The sequence below is a fragment of the Electrophorus electricus genome, chromosome 8, assembly GCF_041902795.1.
Source record: "Electrophorus electricus isolate QZ-2024a chromosome 8, ASM4190279v1, whole genome shotgun sequence".
Taxonomy (NCBI): Eukaryota; Metazoa; Chordata; class Actinopteri; order Gymnotiformes; family Gymnotidae; genus Electrophorus; species Electrophorus electricus.
In genome coordinates, this window is record NC_137504.1 from 458,375 (window position 1) to 480,115 (window position 21,741).

The 21,741-nt window shown below is 41.2% G+C and overlaps 1 protein-coding gene across 4 annotated transcripts; it reads left to right on the forward strand.

The window, feature by feature from the left end:
* The first annotated feature begins 21 nt into the window (after positions 1 to 21).
* Positions 22 to 21,400, forward strand: csf1rb (colony stimulating factor 1 receptor, b). Of its 4 annotated transcripts, none has more exons than XM_081719651.1 (20): positions 31 to 334; positions 1,315 to 1,599; positions 1,704 to 1,840; positions 2,899 to 3,061; positions 3,161 to 3,362; positions 3,766 to 3,887; positions 6,293 to 6,401; positions 9,465 to 9,667; positions 9,804 to 9,928; positions 10,025 to 10,151; positions 10,496 to 10,600; positions 10,769 to 10,879; positions 11,783 to 11,951; positions 15,818 to 16,008; positions 16,124 to 16,221; positions 17,507 to 17,629; positions 19,052 to 19,163; positions 19,260 to 19,359; positions 19,508 to 19,625; positions 20,257 to 21,400. In XM_081719651.1, exons 1-20 carry the CDS (start codon positions 166 to 168, stop codon positions 20,599 to 20,601), a joined length of 3,114 nt encoding a protein of 1,037 aa, XP_081575777.1. In that variant the 5' UTR covers positions 31 to 165; the 3' UTR covers positions 20,602 to 21,400. The 4 variants fall into 4 exon arrangements, with proteins under 4 accessions (XP_081575779.1, XP_081575777.1, XP_081575778.1 ...); XM_027026111.3 differs by having other exon boundaries at positions 33 to 334; positions 15,962 to 16,008; XM_081719652.1 differs by lacking the exon at positions 1,315 to 1,599.
* Positions 21,401 to 21,741: the final 341 nt, after the last annotated feature.

The following is a 21,741-nucleotide window of genomic DNA, read 5'->3' on the forward strand; positions in this document are numbered from 1 at the left end:
TGCAGTATTATAAATGCAATTGATTTCTGGAAACACATTGCCCTGTGGTTTGTCTGTTCCCTCTTGCCGGTGTGTCTGTGAGCAGGCTTGGCTGTGCCTGTGATCAAGCTGAACTCCACGACCCTGCGTGAGCATGAAGTGGTGCTGACCTCAGGAACGTCCTTCATGCTGAGCTGTGAGGGACAGGCTGGAGTCTTCTGGAAGACCAGGCTCAGCCAGCACAGGAAGAAAACTCTCACTGTTAGGCATGCCACTGCAGACTACACGGGAACATATAGGTGTAGTTACAAGAATCAAACCAACCTGTACTCCCAGATTCACATCTATGTTAAAGGTAAGTGTCTGGTGGCATAGCCCCAGTTGTGCTTTCTCATTGTTGAGTACCAGCACACTCTGTACTGAGACCTTGGTTTGCAGTAAAATAGATTTACACAGTAAAAAACACCACAAAAGTACAGGATTGAGAAACACGGTATATTCACACAGAGGAAGCAGTCTTAGTTCAAATATCCACAAGAGTTAAATACTCCTTTTCCACCAACAATGCTTGTTTGATAGAAATACTTCTTACAGCTGTAAATATGTGCATTTCCATCACCAACATCCTTAAAAGAGATTTAAGGACTAAAACGGAGTCACTCCATAGCCTGGGAGTGATGATGGACCTGGAAACAGCTGCTTCTCAACAGTGATGTAATCGTCTTAATAAGGCTACATGATGCATGATGATATCGGCTGCTAGGTGCAAAGAATCTTAGCCATGAGGCTTGGACTTAATGAAACCTGGGTGTCATTAAAGGAGTAATGTACTCTGCTTGGGATTATGGTTTTATATAAATTAATATTAATAAGTTAATATATCGTTTTATATAAATTAATTTAATAAGTGAATAGATATCAAATTCTCTGGTGAAAATGTGCCTTTAAAAATATTAGATCCATTCCTCCAAGAGTTGCTTAGCTTGTTCACACTTCACCTACTTTAGGAGGATATTTACATTTACAGCATTTATCTGACACTTTTATCCAAAGTGACTTATAATTCTGACTGAACACAAATTGAGGGTTAAGGGCCTTACTCAGGGGCCCAACAGTGGCAACCAGGCAATGGTGGGGCTTGAACTGGCAAACTTCTGATTACTAGTCCAGTACCTTAACCCCTGAGCTACCACTATAAAGCAGCTCAGCTGTAATAATAAGTAATAATAAAGTAATGTAAGCCCCCTTCAGCTTTCCCATCTTGATTGTAGACATGTATCAGGTCAGTGAATCTGAAAAGGACATGCGATCACAACAGGTACCATCCCTCCCCAGATCCAGGCCAACCCTTCACTACTCCTCGGTCCAGCGTTGTAGTAGAGCGGGAAGGCTCGGACTGCCTGCTGGATTGTATGCCTACAGACCCTGGTGCCACAGACTTCTCCCTCTGCTTGGCCAACCGATCCACTGTTCCTCTGGAGATGAAGTATACTGCCAATCCCACAGAGGGCATCTGGATCCGAGACCTGCGCCCCCACTATAGTGGCGACTATGTCTGTACCGTGAATCTAAACTCACTCCAGAGGGTGTCTGTAGTCTTCCAAATCACCGTCATCGAAAGTGAGATGATATACAAATGGGTATATCCCTTCTCCTGGGGCTCTGATCTGGTCGTGTTCAGACAGTTTGCAGAATCGTGATTGCTTGTCTCTGTGGTATCGCAGGAGTGAAGCTCCCTCCCTCTGTGTTTACTGAAGTGGGGGAGTTGGTTCGCATCGTTGGGGAAAGTCTGCAGATCAGCTGCTATGTCACAAATCCAGACCATTCCTACCATGTCACATGGCAGCATTCATCCAAGAAGGTAAAATTATTTCCTTACTCTGACTTACACCAGCACTGATACGAGCACTGACACGGGAACTGATACGGGAACTGACACCAGCACTGGTACGGGAACTGATACGGGAACTGACACCAGCACTGGTACGGGAACTGACACCAGCACTGACACCAGCACTGATACGGGCACTGACACGGGAACTGATACGGGAACTGACACCAGCACTGACACGGGAACTGACACCAGCACTGACACCAGCACTGACACGGGAACTGACACCAGCACTGACACCAGCACTGACACGGGAACTGACACCAGCACTGACACCAGCACTGGTACGGGAACTGACGTCAGCACTGACACGGGAACTGACACCAGCACTGACACCAGCACTGGTACGGGAACTGACACCAGCACTGACACCAGCACTGACACGGGAACTGACGTCAGCACTGACACGGGAACTGATACGGGAACTGACACCAGCACTGGTACGGGAACTGACACCAGCACTGACACCAGCACTGACACGGGAACTGACGTCAGCACTGACACGGGAACTGATACGGGAACTGACACCAGCACTGGTACGGGAACTGACACCAGCACTGACACGGGAACTGACACCAGCACTGACACCAGCACTGACTCAGACAGAAATGGTCTATGGTCTGCTGTGATACACTCTAAATATGCTATACTGTGGTATTCTCTACTATGGTTTACTCTACTGGACCTCAAAAAGGAAGCCTGTGAACTCTTATTTTAAAGAATAGTAGAACACAATCATCAGAACGCGTAATGCCAAATGTTGTGCATGTATGTATGTACTTACGTATTTATTTATTCTTCTTTTCAGTTAATCGACTACAGTTCCATCCTGGTGCCATTAACCCTATTTGTAATCTGTACTGCCCTATTTACATAATTTTGAGAGGCAACAACAGAAAAAATGTTCTTTACAGTGATTTTTTAGTTTATATATATAAAATCATGCTGTATTTCTGTAATGGTTTTCTGTGCTCCTCTAATATAAATTATTTCTGTAATTGTATTATTTGTTTAATTCTCTCTTATAGAAACTTCACGCCAACAACACGGTGAATAGTAGCAGGAACCCAGTTCTCATCACGAGTGTTTTGACTCTCTGTGACGTCAGCATGTCTGACAGTGGGAACCTGAGCTGTATAGGCAACAACTCAGCAGGAGAGAACCGTTCCACAGTCTCTCTCAGAGTAGTAGGTACGCAGCGCAGGCTTTCTAAAGTGTGCAGATGAGGAGAGAGGCAGCCAACATTCCCCCACGTCACAAGCCTGCTGCACCCATGTTCTCCCCTAACAGATAAACCGTACGCTCACCTGACGCCTGCGCAGACGTCCAGAGTTCTGCGGCAAGGTCTTGTGCGAGTGCTGCAGGAAGGAGATCTGCTGAAGCTGGCGGTGTGTGTGGATGCATACCCTGCACTTCAGCACAGCTGGTGGGACACACCCAGAGCCCAGAACAAGTCCACTACAGAGCAAACCTTCTACAGGGTTCAGAAGAGGTTTGGTGGCAGATCATATGTAGTTTCAGCATTCTGTTGATACATTTCACACTATCAAGGCCCCCGGGGCCAATAAAACCATTGGACATCGGCTCTGTGGAGTCTGGAAGTTTGAGAGAGTGAGGGAGAAGTGTGAGTAACAGAGTAAAACAATAATATATTTAAATGGATCTTAAATTATTAGAACTCAGTAAGATTTGTCCACTTTATTCTGGCGCTATGATCACTTTCTAAACATGAGCAATGGTTGGAAACATTAGTAGCTTATTGGTGAGAGCTGAGAGCTCAAGCCTTCTACCTTACCTTTGTGCATGCATGCTTTCCCAAATCATCACCATGGTTTCCATGGTTTCCTGAATCACACAGACACTGTGAAGGCTTAACTAATTTGAATATGTAACAGTTACAGGTACAATGCCTCCCTCTCACTGAAGAGGGTTCGAGCAGATGAAGGGGGGTGGTACACCTTCAGTGTCAGGAGCAGCAGAGTAAACACTTCCATCCGCTTTGAGGTCCACGTGCTTCGTAAGTCCACACGTCCTCATTCTGCTCACAGAATGTGACAGAGTGGCAAATAGCCTACTGTAAATAGAATGATCAATTAACCTTAATAGTTTACTGTAATTAGAATGACATTCATTGATTAATAAATCTTAATTGTGGAGGGGGCAGGTAAGGAAACTAAGCTTGGCCACCGTCCCCTGTCTCTGTCCCACTGTAATAATAATAAGTTCAATTTATATAGCTCCTTTCACAGACACAAGGGCGCTTTACAATGACAGTGAAGAAAAGAAAAAAACCTGCCGCAAATAATACAATAATTAACAAATACGGGTAAGAAAAGAGGTTATGAAAAGTGTTGGGAAAAGAGGTGTGTGTTAAGTAGAGATTTGAAGGAGGAAAAGTGTAGCAGAGACAGAGATTGAGGTAAAGTGTCCCATAGTTTTGGGGCCATGACACCGAAGGATCTGCCTCCTACAGAGTCTAAAGTGATGGAGAGGAGGCCTGCAGTAGAGGAGCGAAGTGTACAGGTGGGGCAGTGAGGGTGTAAGAGTTGAGCTAGACAGGGAGGTGCCAGACCGTGCAGAGCTTTGGATGTAAGGAGGACTGTCCCCCTGTCCAACTGTCTGCCTGTCACCATTCCCCTGTCTCTCTGTCTCTCTCTCTCTGTCTCTCTGTCCACCCCATCCCTCTCTCTGTCTCTCTGTCTCTCTCTCTCTGTCTCTCTGTCCACCCCATCCTTCTCTCTGTCTCTCTCTCTCTGTCTCTCTGTCTCTCTCTCTGTCTCTCTGTCCACCCCATCCCTCTCTCTGTCTCTCTGTCTCTCTCTCTCTGTCTCTCTGTCCACCCCATCCTTCTCTCTGTCTCTCTCTCTGTCTCTCTCTCTCTGTCTCTCTCTCTCTGTCTCTCTGTCCACCCCATCCTTCTCTCTGTCTCTCTGTCTCTCTCTCTGTCTCTCTGTCCACCCCATCCTTCTCTCTGTCTCTCTGTCCACCCCATCCCTCTCTCTGTCTCTCTGTCCACCCCATCCCTCTCTCTGTCTCTCTGTCCCGTGTCCTCAAGTCTCTCTGTCCACTCTGAGGTCTCAGAGTAAAGGGACGTGTAGAGTAGTTTTTGTCCACAAGTAACTAAGCTTGAAGACACACTACCTATCTCCTAACAGAAGTATGTGAAACTTCAAATACAGAAGCAAACATTTAAGGTCAAATTAAATCATATGTTATATAATTGTTAGTTTTTATAAAGCACCATGATTTGCTGAAAGTGTGAAAGTTTCTCATCGTGCTGTGGGTGAGGAGGACCAATCAGCTGTTTCGGTCTGCACTGGTGAGTGCTGTAAGGGTCTCCCGTAACAATTCTCAAGACAAAGTGATAGACTGAATCTAGTCATTTGAGGGCACTGGCAGACACATATCTACAAACTACATCACATGTCTACAAACTACATCACATGTCTACAAACTACATCACATGACTATAAAGTACATCACATGTCTACAAACTACATCACATGACTATAAAGTACATCACATGTCTACAAACTACATCATGTCTAAAAACTACATCACATGTCTATAAAGTACATCACATATCTACAAAATACATCACATGTCTAAACACTACATCACATGTCTACAAACTACATCACATGTCTATAAAGTACATCACATCTACAAACTACATCACATGTCTAAAAACTACATCACATGTCTATAAAGTACATCACATATCTACAAAATACATCACATGTCTAAACACTACATCACATGTCTACAAACTACATCACATGTCTATAAAGTACATCACATCTACAAACTACATCACATGTCTATAAAGTACATCACATGTCTACAAACTACATCACATGTCTATACAGTACACCATAATCCAGGCCTCAACGACTCTTTTTCATACATACACAGGCAGGCAAGATTTATTTTCATAATGGAACACAAGCCTCTGTCTTCACTTACTGACTAGTTTATTAATATGAGATTTAAATGTAAGTTTGTCCTCTAGTCAAATGTCAAGATACTCTGTGACTCTCTGAGTGCTGGATGCTGTCAGACTAGTAACAGTCCCGGGATAAAAATCAATATTTGAACATCTAGAAAACAACATAACAGTTTTCTTGCCATTTAATACTAATTTGTGCTTGCGCAGACAAGTTTGTAAGGCATTAAATGAACACTGGAGTTTTTCTATTGCACATAAGCAGATTCAGTATAAACAGTATAAACTGTATAAAATTGTATCATCTATGTACAAGTGCATTTTGCAGTCTGCAGCGGAGGTAGAGAGATCATTGATATGTTTATTACATAAAAGGACCCAGGATTAACCTTTGAGGCACTTCTTTGGTTATAGGATATAAATCTGATTGCTGGTTAACCAGTGCCACACACTGTCTATGTTGAATGTGTCTCCAGAGAAACCCAGTGTTGTGATTAAATGGCGGAATGGATCCCTCGCTTGTGCTGCCTCTGGGTATCCCGAACCAAAGATCCACTGGCGCCGATGTGCAGCACTCCACACCATGTATGTTCATGATTATGATATGTACATAACCAGAAACATTTCAACAATGCTACCATGTGTTTAATCTAGAAGTCTAATGCTTACAGAGATGATGAAGAACCTCTGTCTGAAACGTCCTGTTTCTCTGGAAACTCTGTGTACATCACTACAATGTTGAATATCTCAACATCTCTTACTACAGTACACTGCAGTTACTTACCTAGAATCTTCTTCATATATATATCCAAAGAAGGTAATTTATATAATACAGGTAGGAAGTACAAAAGGATTCTTCTTAATCTTAATAATCAAAATAATTAAATCATTTACATTTATGGCATCTTAATAATCAAAATAATTAAATCATTTACATTTACATTTATATTTATCTTATGTCCTTCAGTGTACTTCAGTGCAATTTTGAACACCTCTGCATTTTCACTAGAGTACACTATAGTTCTAATGTTAAGTAGTTGCTAAAGGGAGAGTCCTGTTTCTATATCTACTGTCTACAGACAGGACTTCATTTTAGCTGTGACAACCGATCTTTTATTTTACTCATGTAGTTCTTTTGTGGCTTATTTTAGTTTTTCCCAGTTTCTTTGGTGCATTTCTTGAATTATCATAAACATTTGCAAAACAATAAGTGTATTTCTCAAAATAATTATTACAAACAGCAGCAGACAATAGACCTGCAAAATCCCCTAACCTGCTCCAAATCTTTAGTTTATTTCATGACATCGAACATATCAGTGCTGTCAGAAAGTGTTTCAGTGTTTATAAACAAGATAGAAACGATTAACCATGTTGTCACTATAACAATAACAATGTACTCTGAGTTTTGTGATGGCTAAGGTTCTGATAGCAGTGGTGTTTCACTTTCTCTGTGAGTCACATCAATGTCAACAGTACAATTCCATGTTATTGTATGTAGGACACTGATGGAAAGATTAGACAGGATTTACATTTATGGTTTTACTGTTTGTATTATTGCAACACAAAAGAAATACAAGGCACCACACGCACTCACCATCACACACACAGCTCAACTCACACACACTCACCATCACACATACACCTCAACACACACACTCACCATCACACACACTCAGCATCACACACACACTCCTCATCACACACAGATCTCAACACACACACTCACCATCACACATACACCTCAGTTCACACACACTCACCATCACACACACACCTCAACTCACACACACTCACCATCACACACTCTTCATCACACACACACCTCAACTCACACACCACACACTCACCATCACACACTCTTCATCACACAAACACAACTCAACTCACAAACACACTCATCATAATACATACACACCCACCATCACACGCACACTCACCATCACACACACTCACCATCACACACACACACTCACCAGCATAAGCGCAAGTCAGGATTCATCTGAATGCAGTTCATCAGTTCAGACGTACCAAAACGTTTAACAGAAATGCTATAATAAAATATAAATTACAGATTATGACAACTGGTTCAACACTTCAACACACCCAACAACAACGAACCTGAAGTGATAGTGTGTTTGAGAGATTACAACATGCATATTAATTTGTGTGTAGTTTTGTAGTTTGCAGTTTGTCTTTCGGCATTCAAACTGACCCTTGTGGTATAAAGTTTATATCTGAAAGATTTTCACCTAAACATTGTCCACAGTAGTGCCTTCAGATTGGTCTGACTGAAGCCAGCTATGCTTTGTGTTACAGAAAATAGCTAACAGAGAAATGAAAACTCTTGCTTTTAATCATATTCTCATGTTATAAACACACACTTCCTTCATAACCCTTACCAACCTCCACACCCGAGACAAAGGGCAAACAACCTTCTCCTTTACTGCTGCTAACCCCTGTGCCATGTTTTCGTTACATAACTTTACAATTAAATCATCCTATATTTCTCTAATTTCAGCAAGAAAGTATGTAAATGTTTTGGGATCTTAAGTTATGCGCACACACACTCTTACTATACACACCTCCTTACTATACACACACCCTTACTATACACAAACCTTTACTATACACACACCCTTACTATATACACACCCTTACTATACACACCTCCTTACTATACACACACCCTTACTATATACACACCCTTACTATACACACCTCCTTACTATACACACACCCTTACTATACACAAACCTTTACTATACACACACCCTTACTATATACACACCCTTACTATACACACCTCCTTACTATACACACCTCCTTACTATACACACATTCTTACTATACACACATCCTTACTATACACACACCCTTACTATACACACATTCTTACTATACACACCTCCTTACTATACACAAACCTTTACTATACACACCTCCTTACTATACACACCTCCTTACTATACACACATCCTTACTATACACACCTCCTTACTATACACACACCCTTACTATACACACATCTTTACTATACACACACCCTTACTATACACACATCCTTACTATACACACATTCTTACTATACACACACGCTTACTATACACAAACCTTTACTATACACACCCTTACTATATACACACCCTTACTATACACACCTCCTTACTATACACACACCCTTACTATACACACATTCTTACTATACACACACCCTTACTATACACACATTCTTACTATACACACACCCTTACTATACACACACCCTTACTATATACACAGCCTTACTATGTACCTTTCTCAGTAATATAAAAACATCTGATCCTGAAAAGCTTAAATATAACCCAGAACTCAGTTTACAGCAGTTGATCTGGATAACCCACACCCCAAGCCACACCCCTGCAGCACCTGATCTGAACTAAGCCACACCCCTTTCATGCAAGAATTCTGATTTTGCTGTTTGTTCTATTTTTATGTTAAACATCTCACCCTTTTTCACCAGTCACCTCTAACATCTCTAATTAATGTCTTATATAATGTCAACTCATTTGCATACTGCCATTCTGATAAATAAATCAGTCCCTCTGGATAAAAGCCTCTGCAATTTACAATGTAAATGTAATCAAGAGTATTCAAATGTTTTAATTATAGGTTTGGCAGGTGTAATACCAGTCTCTACCCCATGGTGGAGCTGCAGGCCAGGCAGTATACAGTGGAGGCCCTGCAGACGTTTAAGGCCCAGCAGGTGGAGAGTATCCTGGAGAAGAGTGTGATAGTAAGTAACACAACCCTGGAGTGTGTGGCTGTGAACACTGCTGGAGAAGGACATGACGCTGTCCACATCAGAGACACAGGTGAGACACACTGCTGTTAATATTCCAATCTAGATAAACCTGAAAATTTGTAAAATATGAAAACTTCTCTATCTCCATCAAATATCTTGAATTGAAGCATTTGCTACACACAGTTTCAGTAATGCTGTTGTCTTAGATATTGGTACTACGATGCCTGAACACTGGTTTTCAAGGATATACACGGCTATCTTCATCGGAAGCTCAATGGTGACCACTCTCCTGGTACTGGTGCTGGGAGTTTGTATCTGCAGGTGGAAACAGGTATTCCTGGTTCTTCTAACAACAGGGTTAGGGATAGTTAACCTTTTGTCATTATCATTTGTCCAGCAAGCTAACAGTGTTTTTGGATTTTTACAGAAACCCAGATATGAAATCAGATGGAAAATCATAGAAGTTAATGATGGGAATAATTACACATACATTGACCCTTCTCAGCTTCCATACAACACAAAGTGGGAATTCCCCCGTGACAGGCTGAGATTTGGTAAAGCAGACGTTGTCCTTCTTACAAATTACACTTGTGATCAGTTTGAACTCTGACACTTCCTGTTCCTGTTCCATTGTCCTTCTGGGAGGTCTGCATATCTGACAGGTTCCTGCTACACAGACCTGTCCAGATCCGACAGGTCCCTGTTTTACAGACCTCTCTAGCCCAGAGAGGTCTGTGCTGCACAGACCCAGCACTTTTTGGGGCCTTTACTCCAAAGGTTCTGCCCTTCTCAGGAAAACATCCTCAGAAAAGCCTTGACCAACCAGTTCTAGGAATGAGGAGAAGTGTGCATTTCTCCAGCATTAAGGTTTGAACTAGTTTGTCATCTGTGCCTGCAGGACGGGTCCTGGGAGCAGGGGCCTTTGGGAAAGTTGTAGAGGCCACAACCTACGGTCTGGACGATGAGGAACGTGTCACTCGCGTGGCCGTGAAAATGCTTAAATGTGAGTCGACTCCATAATATATGAGAGCATTTGTGCTGCCTTTTTGTTCTACCTCATTTGAGCTACCACAGAGTGATCATTTCATCCACACAAAATGTAAATCATACAGTACACAGCTAAAGGAAAAGGGCTGTACTGTTGACTAAGCCTGTAAGCCCTGCCCAACAGCGAGCGCTCATGCAGAAGAACGTGAAGCCCTCATGTCAGAGCTGAAGATCCTGAGTCATCTGGGGCCGCACGCCAACATCGTGAACCTCCTTGGAGCATGCACCCACGGAGGCAAGTAGTGAGTCTATGCACACACGGTCTGTCATGCATTTATAATGTATTTAGATATATTAACATAACATTTACATAAACCAGCATTTACGGAACAGTCTACGAACAGAACAGCAGTAATCCAGCTAGTGTAGCCATAACAAGAATGAAAGAATACTTGGAGGGAACAATAGCATCACTGCTAACAAGAACGTCAGTGCTGGCATCAGTACAGGAAGACACTGGAGGAGCACACATGCCAGTAAAGGGGAGACAAGCGACGGATGAGGATAAAGGGTGTGGCACTCATGTGACAGGGCCGAGACTGGAACAAAACAAAGAACACGTGGTAACTGTAATTGAATAAGACAGTTAGGCTGTCCTTGTTTTACTATGCAACACCTAAACAACATCTAAACATCTGGAAATCTTTGGAGGAAACAGAATTTGAGTGGTCTGCTGTAATTGTAACAGATTTCTTGTAGTCTTTGATTGTAGTTGGGGGGATTCTTAGTGCCTGTGACTGACAAGGGCCTCAAAGAAGGCTGTAGTGGTGTGGGGGTGTGAATACTGTCTGTGCCCAAAATCCCTGGTAAGGTAAGACTGCAGTGTCCAACAAATAGTTGCGTTAGCTGATCTTTTATGTCACAGCTAGTTAGCAGTTAGCTGATGAATACATTTGTTGTCTGGCTAATAGAAACTTGTTCTGGCAAGTCTTGAGAAACAAAAATCACAGAACACAGATAAATAAATCCATGCCTGTGTGTTGAGTGAACACTTCAACAGTGAGTGTTTTCAAAGAGGAAACTGCCTGCAGTGTAGGAAACAGGAAAGCACAGCTTAGTAGACAGCACATGAGGTCATGCCACCCCGGGCCCCTGCAGGCACAGGGCAGTGTGACCCCGATCTCTTCTGTGTTACCAGGACCTGTGCTGCTTATAACAGAGTACTGCTGTAACGGTGACCTGCTGAACTTCCTGCGGAGAAGAGCCCAGCTGTTTGTGGACTCACTTGTCCAGGCTCAACACTTCTCCCAGGCCTATGCAAACCTGCCCGTCCAGGAGAACAGCACGAGACAGCTGGGTTTTACCGGGCAAGTTATCCAAAATCTGTGATGAATGTAGGCTGGATTCAAAATCAAATCATTCCAGTTGAAATGTACAATTTTTATTCATTCACTAAAGTGTTTTGGGTGGACATGAACAAATAATGCATTCTGTGCTTTTCAAAGTCTGAATCCAAAACACATATCTCAAGTAGACATACAGCACAGAGCTCATAGATTGTTTGGCAGCTATAATTATAGTGGACATTGTTAGTTTAGCTGCAATTTCATGAGACAAGTATGGTAGTTAAACGAAAACACAGGTAACATCTGAATACTATAGATAATGTTTCACTTAGTTCATTCTAGCTGAAATCTAAAGCTCTGTGCATCTGCAGCATTGGCCTCAGACCTCTCTCTCTCTATGGTCTCAGACTGATCTCACTGGTCTCAGACCTCTCTCTCTCTATGGTCTCAGACTGATCTCACTGGTCTCAGACCTCTCTCTTTCTATGGTCTCAGACTGATCTCACTGGTCTCAGACCTCTCTCTCTCTATGGTCTCAGACTGATCTCACTGGTCTCAGACCTCTCTCTCCATGGTCTCAGATTGGTCTCAGACCTCACTCAATGGGAGAAATTAAGTGAGTCTAAACAATATGAAAATTACAAACAATCTGAAATTACAAATGACAAATTACAGCATTAGGTGCATGGGACTCTTTTCATGTAGGGACCAGGAGTCATGTTTAATAATAATACACAGCTAGTATGTTACAGCTCACATTTAATAATATACAGCTAGTATGTTACATCTCACATTTAATAATAATAATAATAATATACAGCTAGTATGTTACAGCTCACATTTAATAATAATAATATACAGCTAGCATGTTACAGCTCACATTTAATAATAAGAATATACAGCTAGCATGTTACAGCTCACATTTAATAATAATAATATACAGCTAGCATGTTACAGCTCCCATTTAATAATAATAATAATATACAGCTAGTATGTTACAGCTCACATTTAATAAGAATATACAGCTAGCATGTTACAGCTCCCATTTAATAATAATATACAGCTAGTATGTTACAGCTCACATTTAATAATAATAATATACAGCTAGTATGTTGCAGCTCATGTTTAATAATAACAATATGAAGCTAGTTTGTTACAGCTCACGTATAATAATATACAGCATGTTACAGTTCACATTTAATAATATACAGCTAGTATGTTACAGCTCACATTTAACAGTAATAATATACAGCTAGTATGTTACAGCTCACATTTAATATACAGCTAGTATGTTACAGCTCATTTAATAATATACAGATAACATGTTACAGTTCACATTTAATAATATACAGCTAGTATGTTACAGCTCACATTTAATAATATACAGATAACATGTTACAGATCACATTTAATAATATACAGCTAGTATGTCACAGCTCACATTTAATAAGAATATACAGCTAGTATGTTACAGCTCACATTTAATAATATACAGCTAACATGTTACTGTTCACATTTAATAATATACAGCTAGTATATTACAGATCACATTTAATAATAATATACAACTAGTATGTTACAGCTCAAATGTAATAATAATATACAGCTTGTATGTTACAGCTCACATTTAATAATGTACAGCTACTGTCACGGGACGCACCCCCCCCCCCCCCCCCCACGAGTCACGTGGTATGGCCTGCCGCGTGCAGGGGGGTTGACTCATGTTTGTAGCCACACCCCCGTGAAGGCGCGCACCTGTACGGGGTTACGTGTTAGCGTGTGTCTGTCTATTTAAACCCCCGTCAGGGCGTGCCTCACCGTTGGTCATTGTTTGTGTGTTAGCGTCTGAATGTAATCAGTAATTGTGTTTGTCTAGCTTGTGTTAAATGTGTCTGTGTGCATCGTTAATGTAATGTGAGTGCCACCATCGTCTATATGTTTTTGTGTCATTAAATGTTTCACTCCGTCGAGAGAGTCTGCGTCCTGCTCCACGCCCTTCGGCACTCGGGCATTTGTTACAGCTAGTATGTTACAGCTCACATTTAACAGTAATAATGTACAGCTAGAATGTTACAGCTCACATTTAACAGTAATAATGTACAGCTAGAATGTTACAGCTCACGTTTATTATTATTATTATTATTATTAATAATAATAATATACCGCTAGTATGTTACAGTGCACATTTAATAGTAATAATACACAGCTAGTATGTGACAGCTCACGTTTAATAATATACAGCTAACATGTTACAGTTCACATTTAATAATATACAGGTAGTATGTGACAGCTCACGTTTAACCCATAAGAACCCAGACTCAGTTCACCTTAAAGGAAAATTATGAGGGATATAAAACATACAAATAGACCACATGGAACACATTTCTGATTCCTTTTTTGAAATTTTACTTCCTAATGCCAAAGATCTGTAATGTCACATATATGTTACATTGGGCAGTTGTGCCTCATTTGAAAATAAGACTGTTTTTGCTTAATAATACAATTTTTACTTTTTATTTGCAACAATTCTAGTTAAAACTAACAACATATTCTTTTTCATATTTGTTTTACAACATAAAAATGTGCAAACTATCAAAATAAAAAAATAGGAATGCTGCTACAAAGTAGATCTGCTGCTGAAGAAGCCTGTGCAGCAGTGGTGCTGAAGAAAAAAAAACAACTTTGTAGTTTTGATGTGATGGGAGTGTTTCACACAGTTTGACCACATCATCACCGCCCATGCCAAGTAAGGTGTTCTTCCCAGGGCCACCTTCATAGACCATAAAATCACAGAGGATTCCTGAGGAAGTGCAGCAACCACAAATTTTAAATCCCCAAGGGTGGAGCTTGCCCTTCACATACTGCCTTATTGGGCTGTGTGTCCCTCTGAAGGACACCATTTGTTCATCAGTAGAGTTGTGCTCCTCTGGGATGATATCTAAGCATTGTTTGCGAAACATCAAGCCATGAGCGGATCTTCCAACACTTGTCCTCTTGTCTATTTGACAAATCAGTGTTGTCAGTGAAATGTAGACATGACTGCAGGGTCTGAAAACGGTTGTGACATGTTGTCAGTGATTTCAGTACTGATATGCAACAATTGTTTCATAGCACATTTTATGTTATTAATTAACTGATTTGACATTACCTTTATGTTTAAGTCTGTTTAAATATTATTTGAATTGAATATCAGAAAAAAAAATTATTCAAAAGAACTGAATGGGTTAAATTAATTGATCAGCTCATTAGAATTTTTTCTTATTGTAACAAAGAGGTCACATGACATCTTTTGTAGCTATCTGAAGGTTAAAAGCCCGATGTAACATATATGTCACAAGAACCATTTCATAACTTGTATTTGATCATTTTGTTGTAGAAATTGGGTCAGAAGAGTTTCTATGTAATCTAGGACATGTTATTAAATCATTAGAATTGTTAAATGGGTTGGAACATACCTTTAGAAACAAAAACTTGCTTTTTAAAAATTAGCTTGTTTTGTCTCATACGCTAACCAAGCACATCATCATTTTGAAAATGAGGTCACAAATACCCAAATTCACAAATTGTCACATGATGAAGTTCCTGTCGCATCCAGGAAGTTTAGCATATGTAACACTGGGACATGATGAGTTAAATTGAATGATAAAGCTGTATAAGGAACCTTACAAAACATTGAAACTGTTTGTGACACATATGTCACCATGGTCTCTTATGGGTTAATAATCATATATAACCCTAGAATGTTACAGCTCATGTTTTTTTCATATTTTCTTTAAGATCTTTGTTAAGTTGGAAAAACAGTTGTCAAGTTTGTTCTGCTAAGGCACAAGCAGGCTGCTAGTGAGAATTTCTCTCCCAAACCATGACAGTCTACTCTTCTTCTACAGTCTACTCTTCTTCTACAGTCTACTCTTCCTCTACAGTCTACTCTTCTTCTACAGTCTACTCTTCCTCTACAGTCTACTCTTCCTCTACAGTCTACTCTTCCTCTACAGTCTACTCTTCTTCTACAGTCTACTCTTCCTCTACAGCTATCAGGACATGCGTCCCGCATGCAGACCCAAGGACGCCGCCGCAGGTATGCAGACCTCAAATGTCGCATCAGACCACAGAGTCAAACTAACCTCTAATGCTCTTTTATAAACATGAGCTCTTTTGGAGTAACATGTTTGTTTGTTTGTTTACTTTCTTAGGATCCTGTAATGGAGGAGGGAATGGTTTAGACATGGACTGTTTGCTGAGATTTGCTGGTCAGGTGGCCCAAGGAATGGATTTCCTTGCATCCAAAAAGGTGAAAATGAAATTTGGCAAAAAAAAGCTAAATGTGTTAGAATGGGTGACAAGTGTTCACAACGAATAGTAACGAACACACAAAAAAGACTTGGCATGGCATTAACAAGACAAATCTGTGTAGTTTTCTAACTTCTGTTTAACTTATCCAACGTCAGCAAGGCAGGTGGAGGGGATGAGTACAGACCTGGGATCAGTAACTCACACTAAAGATTAGTGACAGAAGTTGTTTGTTAAGGTGGGTGAAAGGAGAAATGTCCCGTAACCAGGACAAGCGTGCAACACTTACCCTGACCTTGGCCAGCTAGTACATGAAAATGATGTCACAACTGTGTGCATTTGTCTGCATGTGCTGCTGCTGGAGCGAGAAATACACATAATTCCCAGTGTAGATGTATAGACCTAGCCTCTTTTTATGAATATACTTTACACATAATTCCCAGTGTAGATGTATAGACCTAGCCTCTTTTTATGAATATACTTTACACATAATTCCCAGTGTAGATGTATAGACCTAGCCTCTTTTTATGAATATATTTTACACATAATTACCAGTGTAGATGTATAGAGCTTTACATAATTGCGTGTACAGAACTTTACTAGTTGTGTTAATTCATTACTCCTAAATACCAAATCAGACTAAAAGATTGCAGCCACTTTTACTTAATATTGTACACTGTATGTTGTAAATAATAAATGTCATTGAAACGATGGTGGGGTGATGAGCGAACACATTCACGAAGTGCTAATGCGTTGGATGTTATGAAATGCGGAACTAATAAGAGACATCATAATGGAATAGACAATAAAAAATAGGTTTAATAGTAAACAAACAAAACAATCACAGAACAGAACCAAGGACAGATAGTAATAACGGGTAAGGCAGCATAGATAACAAACACGGAGTGAAAGTACAATAGACACACGAACAGCAGGGAACTAAACAAGGAAAGCAATTAGGACAGCGAAGGGATCTACACAGGGAGCGCGGGGAGAAGGTGCATAAAGCGAGCATGTGTGAGCGAAGAACGAGGACAAACAGGATCTTACCAGAGACGACAATCAAGAGACATAGGGACGGCGTTTACATAGAACTACAATTAGGGACAAACTCAGAACAGCTAGAGACAAAAGGGAGGAGACAGGGAACCATGGAGACGAAAGAAAACCCGGAAGTGATTTGGTTGCCATGACAATGAGGAACACTCAGGTATGTCGACGTGACAGTCATAAAGACCACTGTGCTTCCTTCTTGTGTCTGTGTGCGTCTGTGTGTGTGTATTTAGTGTATTCACAGGGATCTGGCTGCGAGGAACGTCCTCGTGACTGACTGCTTTATTGCCAAGATCTGTGACTTTGGCCTTGCACGAGACATCATGAATGACTCCAATTACGTCGTGAGAGGAAATGTAAGTCCAATCTAGTCCAGTCCAGACCATTTCAGCCCAGCCCAGCCCAGCCCAGTCCAGTACAGCCCAGTCCAGCCCAGCCCAGTCCAGTCCAGTCCAGTCCAGTCCAGTCCAGTCCAGCCCAGCCCAGCCCAGTCCAGCCCACCCTACCCCAGCCCAGCCCAGCCCAGCCCAGCCCAGTCCAGTCCAGCCCAGTCCAGTCCAGTTCAGTTCAGTTCAGTCCAGTCCAGTCCAGTCCAGTTCAGTCCAGTCCAGTCCAGCCCAGCCCAGCCCAGTCCAGTCCAATCCAGTCTAGTCCAGACCAGTCCAATCAAGTCACGTCCAGTCTAGTATAGTACAGTCCAGTCCTGCCCAGCCCAGCTCAGCCCAGCACAGTCCAGCACAGCCCAGCCCAACCAAGTCTAGTCCAGTCAAGTCCAGCCCAGTCCAGTCCAGTCCAGTTTGTTCCTCCTAGACTATTCACATACCAGCCTTTGCTTACCAAACAATACCTGTCATCAACTCACTCTGATGAGCTCAGTCTGGTGATAAATGTGATGTTAGAAAACTATCTCTTTAGTTTTCAAAGGTAAACTTACAATATCCAAAACAAATCCAGTATAAAACCCATATGTGACTAATTAACCTACAATGGTATTGTTGTACAATATCTGAAAAAACAAACAAACAAGCAAACAACACCCCACCCCAAAAAGGAAACAAAAAATGTATGGTTTTAAAAAAAAATTCTATAACCAACTGGCAAAACCATCTAATTCCAAAAGTGTACAGTTACCACCTTAACGAGAAAGGTTGCTACACACCAGTGATCTCATGGAAAATAAGAACACACAGTAATGACCTTCCTTATGACCCCCCGAAGCCTGCTGGTACAGTGAAGGCAGAATGACCTCATCCCACTAATCCCTGGCATCCCACTAATCCCTAACATCCCACTCATCCCTGATCTCCCACTAATCCCTGATCCCCCACTAATCCCTGACATCCCACTAATCCCGGACTCTGACAGCCTGACAGAAATCCATCAAAGACATTTGGAGAGAAATCATTTACAGATTCAGACAATAATCACAGATAGTTTTACAGAGTGATGAGTATGATTTTATAAGCTACAACAAGAAGAAAACTTTGATTGCTTGGAGTAGTAACCTTTGGAGATTTTGTAATTGAGTGATTTGATAAAAAAATTTGAAAATGCAGAACATTATGGTAATTTTCTCCACTTCTAAAAGGAATAAAAACACCTGACTCTATTTAAACACCTGACTGTAATGTGTCATGATCCTAACAGTTGTGAGTTGCTGTTTGATCTGATTACTATACCCAGCAAAATAAAGATCTGATTACTATACCCAGAAAAGTAAAGATTGGATCTGAGCACACATCAACATGTTGATTTACCTAGTCCTGTCAAACCTACAGGCCCGGCTGCCAGTTAAGTGGATGTCTCCTGAGAGCATATTTGAGTGTGTCTACACTGTGCAGAGTGATGTATGGTCCTATGGAATCCTACTATGGGAGATCTTTTCTCTTGGTGAGCTGGTTCCTCACAGTTCATCACAGAAGATCACAGTTTGGAGTTTGTCCAGTGCACCTCTGAGATTTATTAGGTTTGTGAATGCGTTTACAGGTAGAAGTCCTTACCCAGATGTGGTGGTTGACACACGATTCTATGAAATGATCAAAAGCGGATATCACATGTCACAACCAGATTTTGCCCCTAAAGAGATGTGAGTTCAAATGAATTTGTCATCTGATTATATGACAGAAAGAACTACAGAAAGAACTTGTAAGTGATGCTTGGTAGGAGTATGCTGACTGCTGGTATAGGATGTATAGGATGCTGGTCCATGATTAAAGGCCACCTGTTCCTTCCAGGTACACCATAATGAAGCAATGCTGGAGTCTGGAGCCAAACCTGCGGCCGCCCTTCAGCCGAGTCCTGCAGCTTATCACAAAGCTCCAGCCAGAGATGCAGGACTCCAACACTGACCAAGTAAGATGGATCACCCCTGTCAGAGTACCATAGCACCAAAGCACCAGAGTATCAGTGTACTAGAGTACCAGAGTACCAGAGCACCAGAGTATCAGTGTACCAGAGCACCAGAGTATCAGTGTACTAGAGTACCAGAGTACCAGAGCACCAGAGTATCAGTGTACCAGAGCACCAGAGCACCAGAGTATTAGAGCACCAGAGCACCAGAGTACCAGAGCACCAGAGCACCACAACACCAGAGCACCAGAGTACCAGAGTATCAGAGTACCAGAGAAGCAGGTGTGATGACAAAGGACCCAACCAGTTACATTAATAATTTGATCAACTATAAGGGATTAGAAAATCCAGGATTGGAATTTGATCTGAGGACTAGATTTGAATCCCCCTGCACTACACCTTTGTGTCTTTCGTAAGCAATCTCTCCTGAACTGTCTGGCCTTCCATTATGTTATTTGTAAACACATTCATAGATAAAAATGTAATCTATGTTCTTGTAGCATAGCTAAAGCAAACACTGTCCATATCAATGGTGAACTGTACCACTTATTAAAAAGTGCAGGCAATTTGATGTTAAATGACTATTGAATGGAAAAGTCAGAGATTGGAATGACCACGATTTTTTCACCTGCAGCAGTATAAGAACTTGCGCAAGGAGCTGCAGCAAAAGCTCACATCAATGCAGGGTGTCTTTGCCCAAGACCGTGAGGACCCATGTTACCAAACACCATGCCATGAGGAACATGAGGACCCATGTTACCAAACACCATGCCATGAGGAAAATGAAGACCTGTGTCACCAAACACCATGCCATGAGGAAAATGAAGACCTGTGTCACCAAACACCATGCCATGAGGAAAATGAAGACCTGTGTCACCAAACATCGTGCCATGAGGAACATGAAGACCTGTGTCACCAAACACCATGCCATGAAAACGCTCAGCTTCTAACAAAGCCAGAATATTACCAGCTGTGCTGACAGCCTACTGGACTGAGAGCCTGATGAACTTACATGAAAGTATTAGAAAGCTGATTTATTTGCGTTTTACACCACTGGAGTGAAATGTTTTTCATAATTATGAGCTGTTCTCATAAAGATTTTATTTGGGTCAAACTGCTATTAACTTCAGACAATGAACCGCAGAATAACATTTTGAGAACTAAATAACATCTTACATACCTATTTGTGAATATTATATCATGAATATATTGTGGGTAAATGTTTCACAGACGGTTATATAACAGATGTTCACTTTCCAGCTGAATTTCAGCAGTGATGCTCATTCCAATGTTTGTGACACAACAGATAGTCCACATTTTTGCTTTGTTAAGATGCACGGTAGAGCTGGTGGAGGCTTGATATGGGCTGGATCAAACACATGGCCTAAGGACTGGGCTTCTGTCCTGCTGTAGATTACATTACTGCTTTTCTAAGGTAAATTATTCAATTGTAATATTTAGTTTTATAAACTTTAAATGGCAAGGATGGTAGAAATGGTAAAAGCATAGAATATCTGCAGAACAGTGTGCTATGCTGTCACTTGTAGGAATGCATTAAACGTCTATTCATAAGCACACCCTAAAAGTAATGTCTTTCATCTTTCAGACCAAAATTACATTACTATATAACAATTTCGTGGACATTCTAGTGTATCTTATTTTATAGTGTATTTTCCTTTGGTCTTGGATATGTGTATAATGTGTGGATATGTGCTGTAGGTCCTGCAGTGCTTGTACAAACTGTTACTTGAAATTCTGATTAAAGCATAGTACTGCTCTGGGTTTGTTCTTATGTTTAATAATTAATTCGTATAAATAACTGTTCAGCCCCAGTGTCCTGTCAACCCTCTCTGTCCAGTCTGGTCCCTCTGTGAGCTCAGAGAGAAAGTCCAGATCAAGAGACCAGAGTCAGTGTGGTCAGAGAAACTCTAGTCGCAGAACATCCCTTGGGCCTCAAAACATCTGTCTGCAAGCATCTCTGTCTCCAAATGTCAGTCTGCCTTAATAAAACAAACTAACATCCACTGAGAAGCAGTTGAGTCCACTGAGCTCTAACATCCAACTGCCTGTTGAGTTCTGGCTGTGGTCGCCTGTAGTCTTTATTGTTAATATTATTATT

Excerpts from the sequence above, each read along its gene's own strand:
- csf1rb (XM_081719651.1), top strand. The coding sequence starts at position 166 with ATGCTGAGCTGTGAGGGACAGGCTGGAGTCTTCTGGAAGACCAGGCTC. Across the intron at positions 3,363-3,765 it reads TTCTACAGGGTTCAGAAGAG|TTACAGGTACAATGCCTCCC; the intron begins GTTTGGTGGCAG and ends AATATGTAACAG. Across the intron at positions 9,668-9,803 it reads TGTCCACATCAGAGACACAG|ATATTGGTACTACGATGCCT; the intron begins GTGAGACACACT and ends CTGTTGTCTTAG.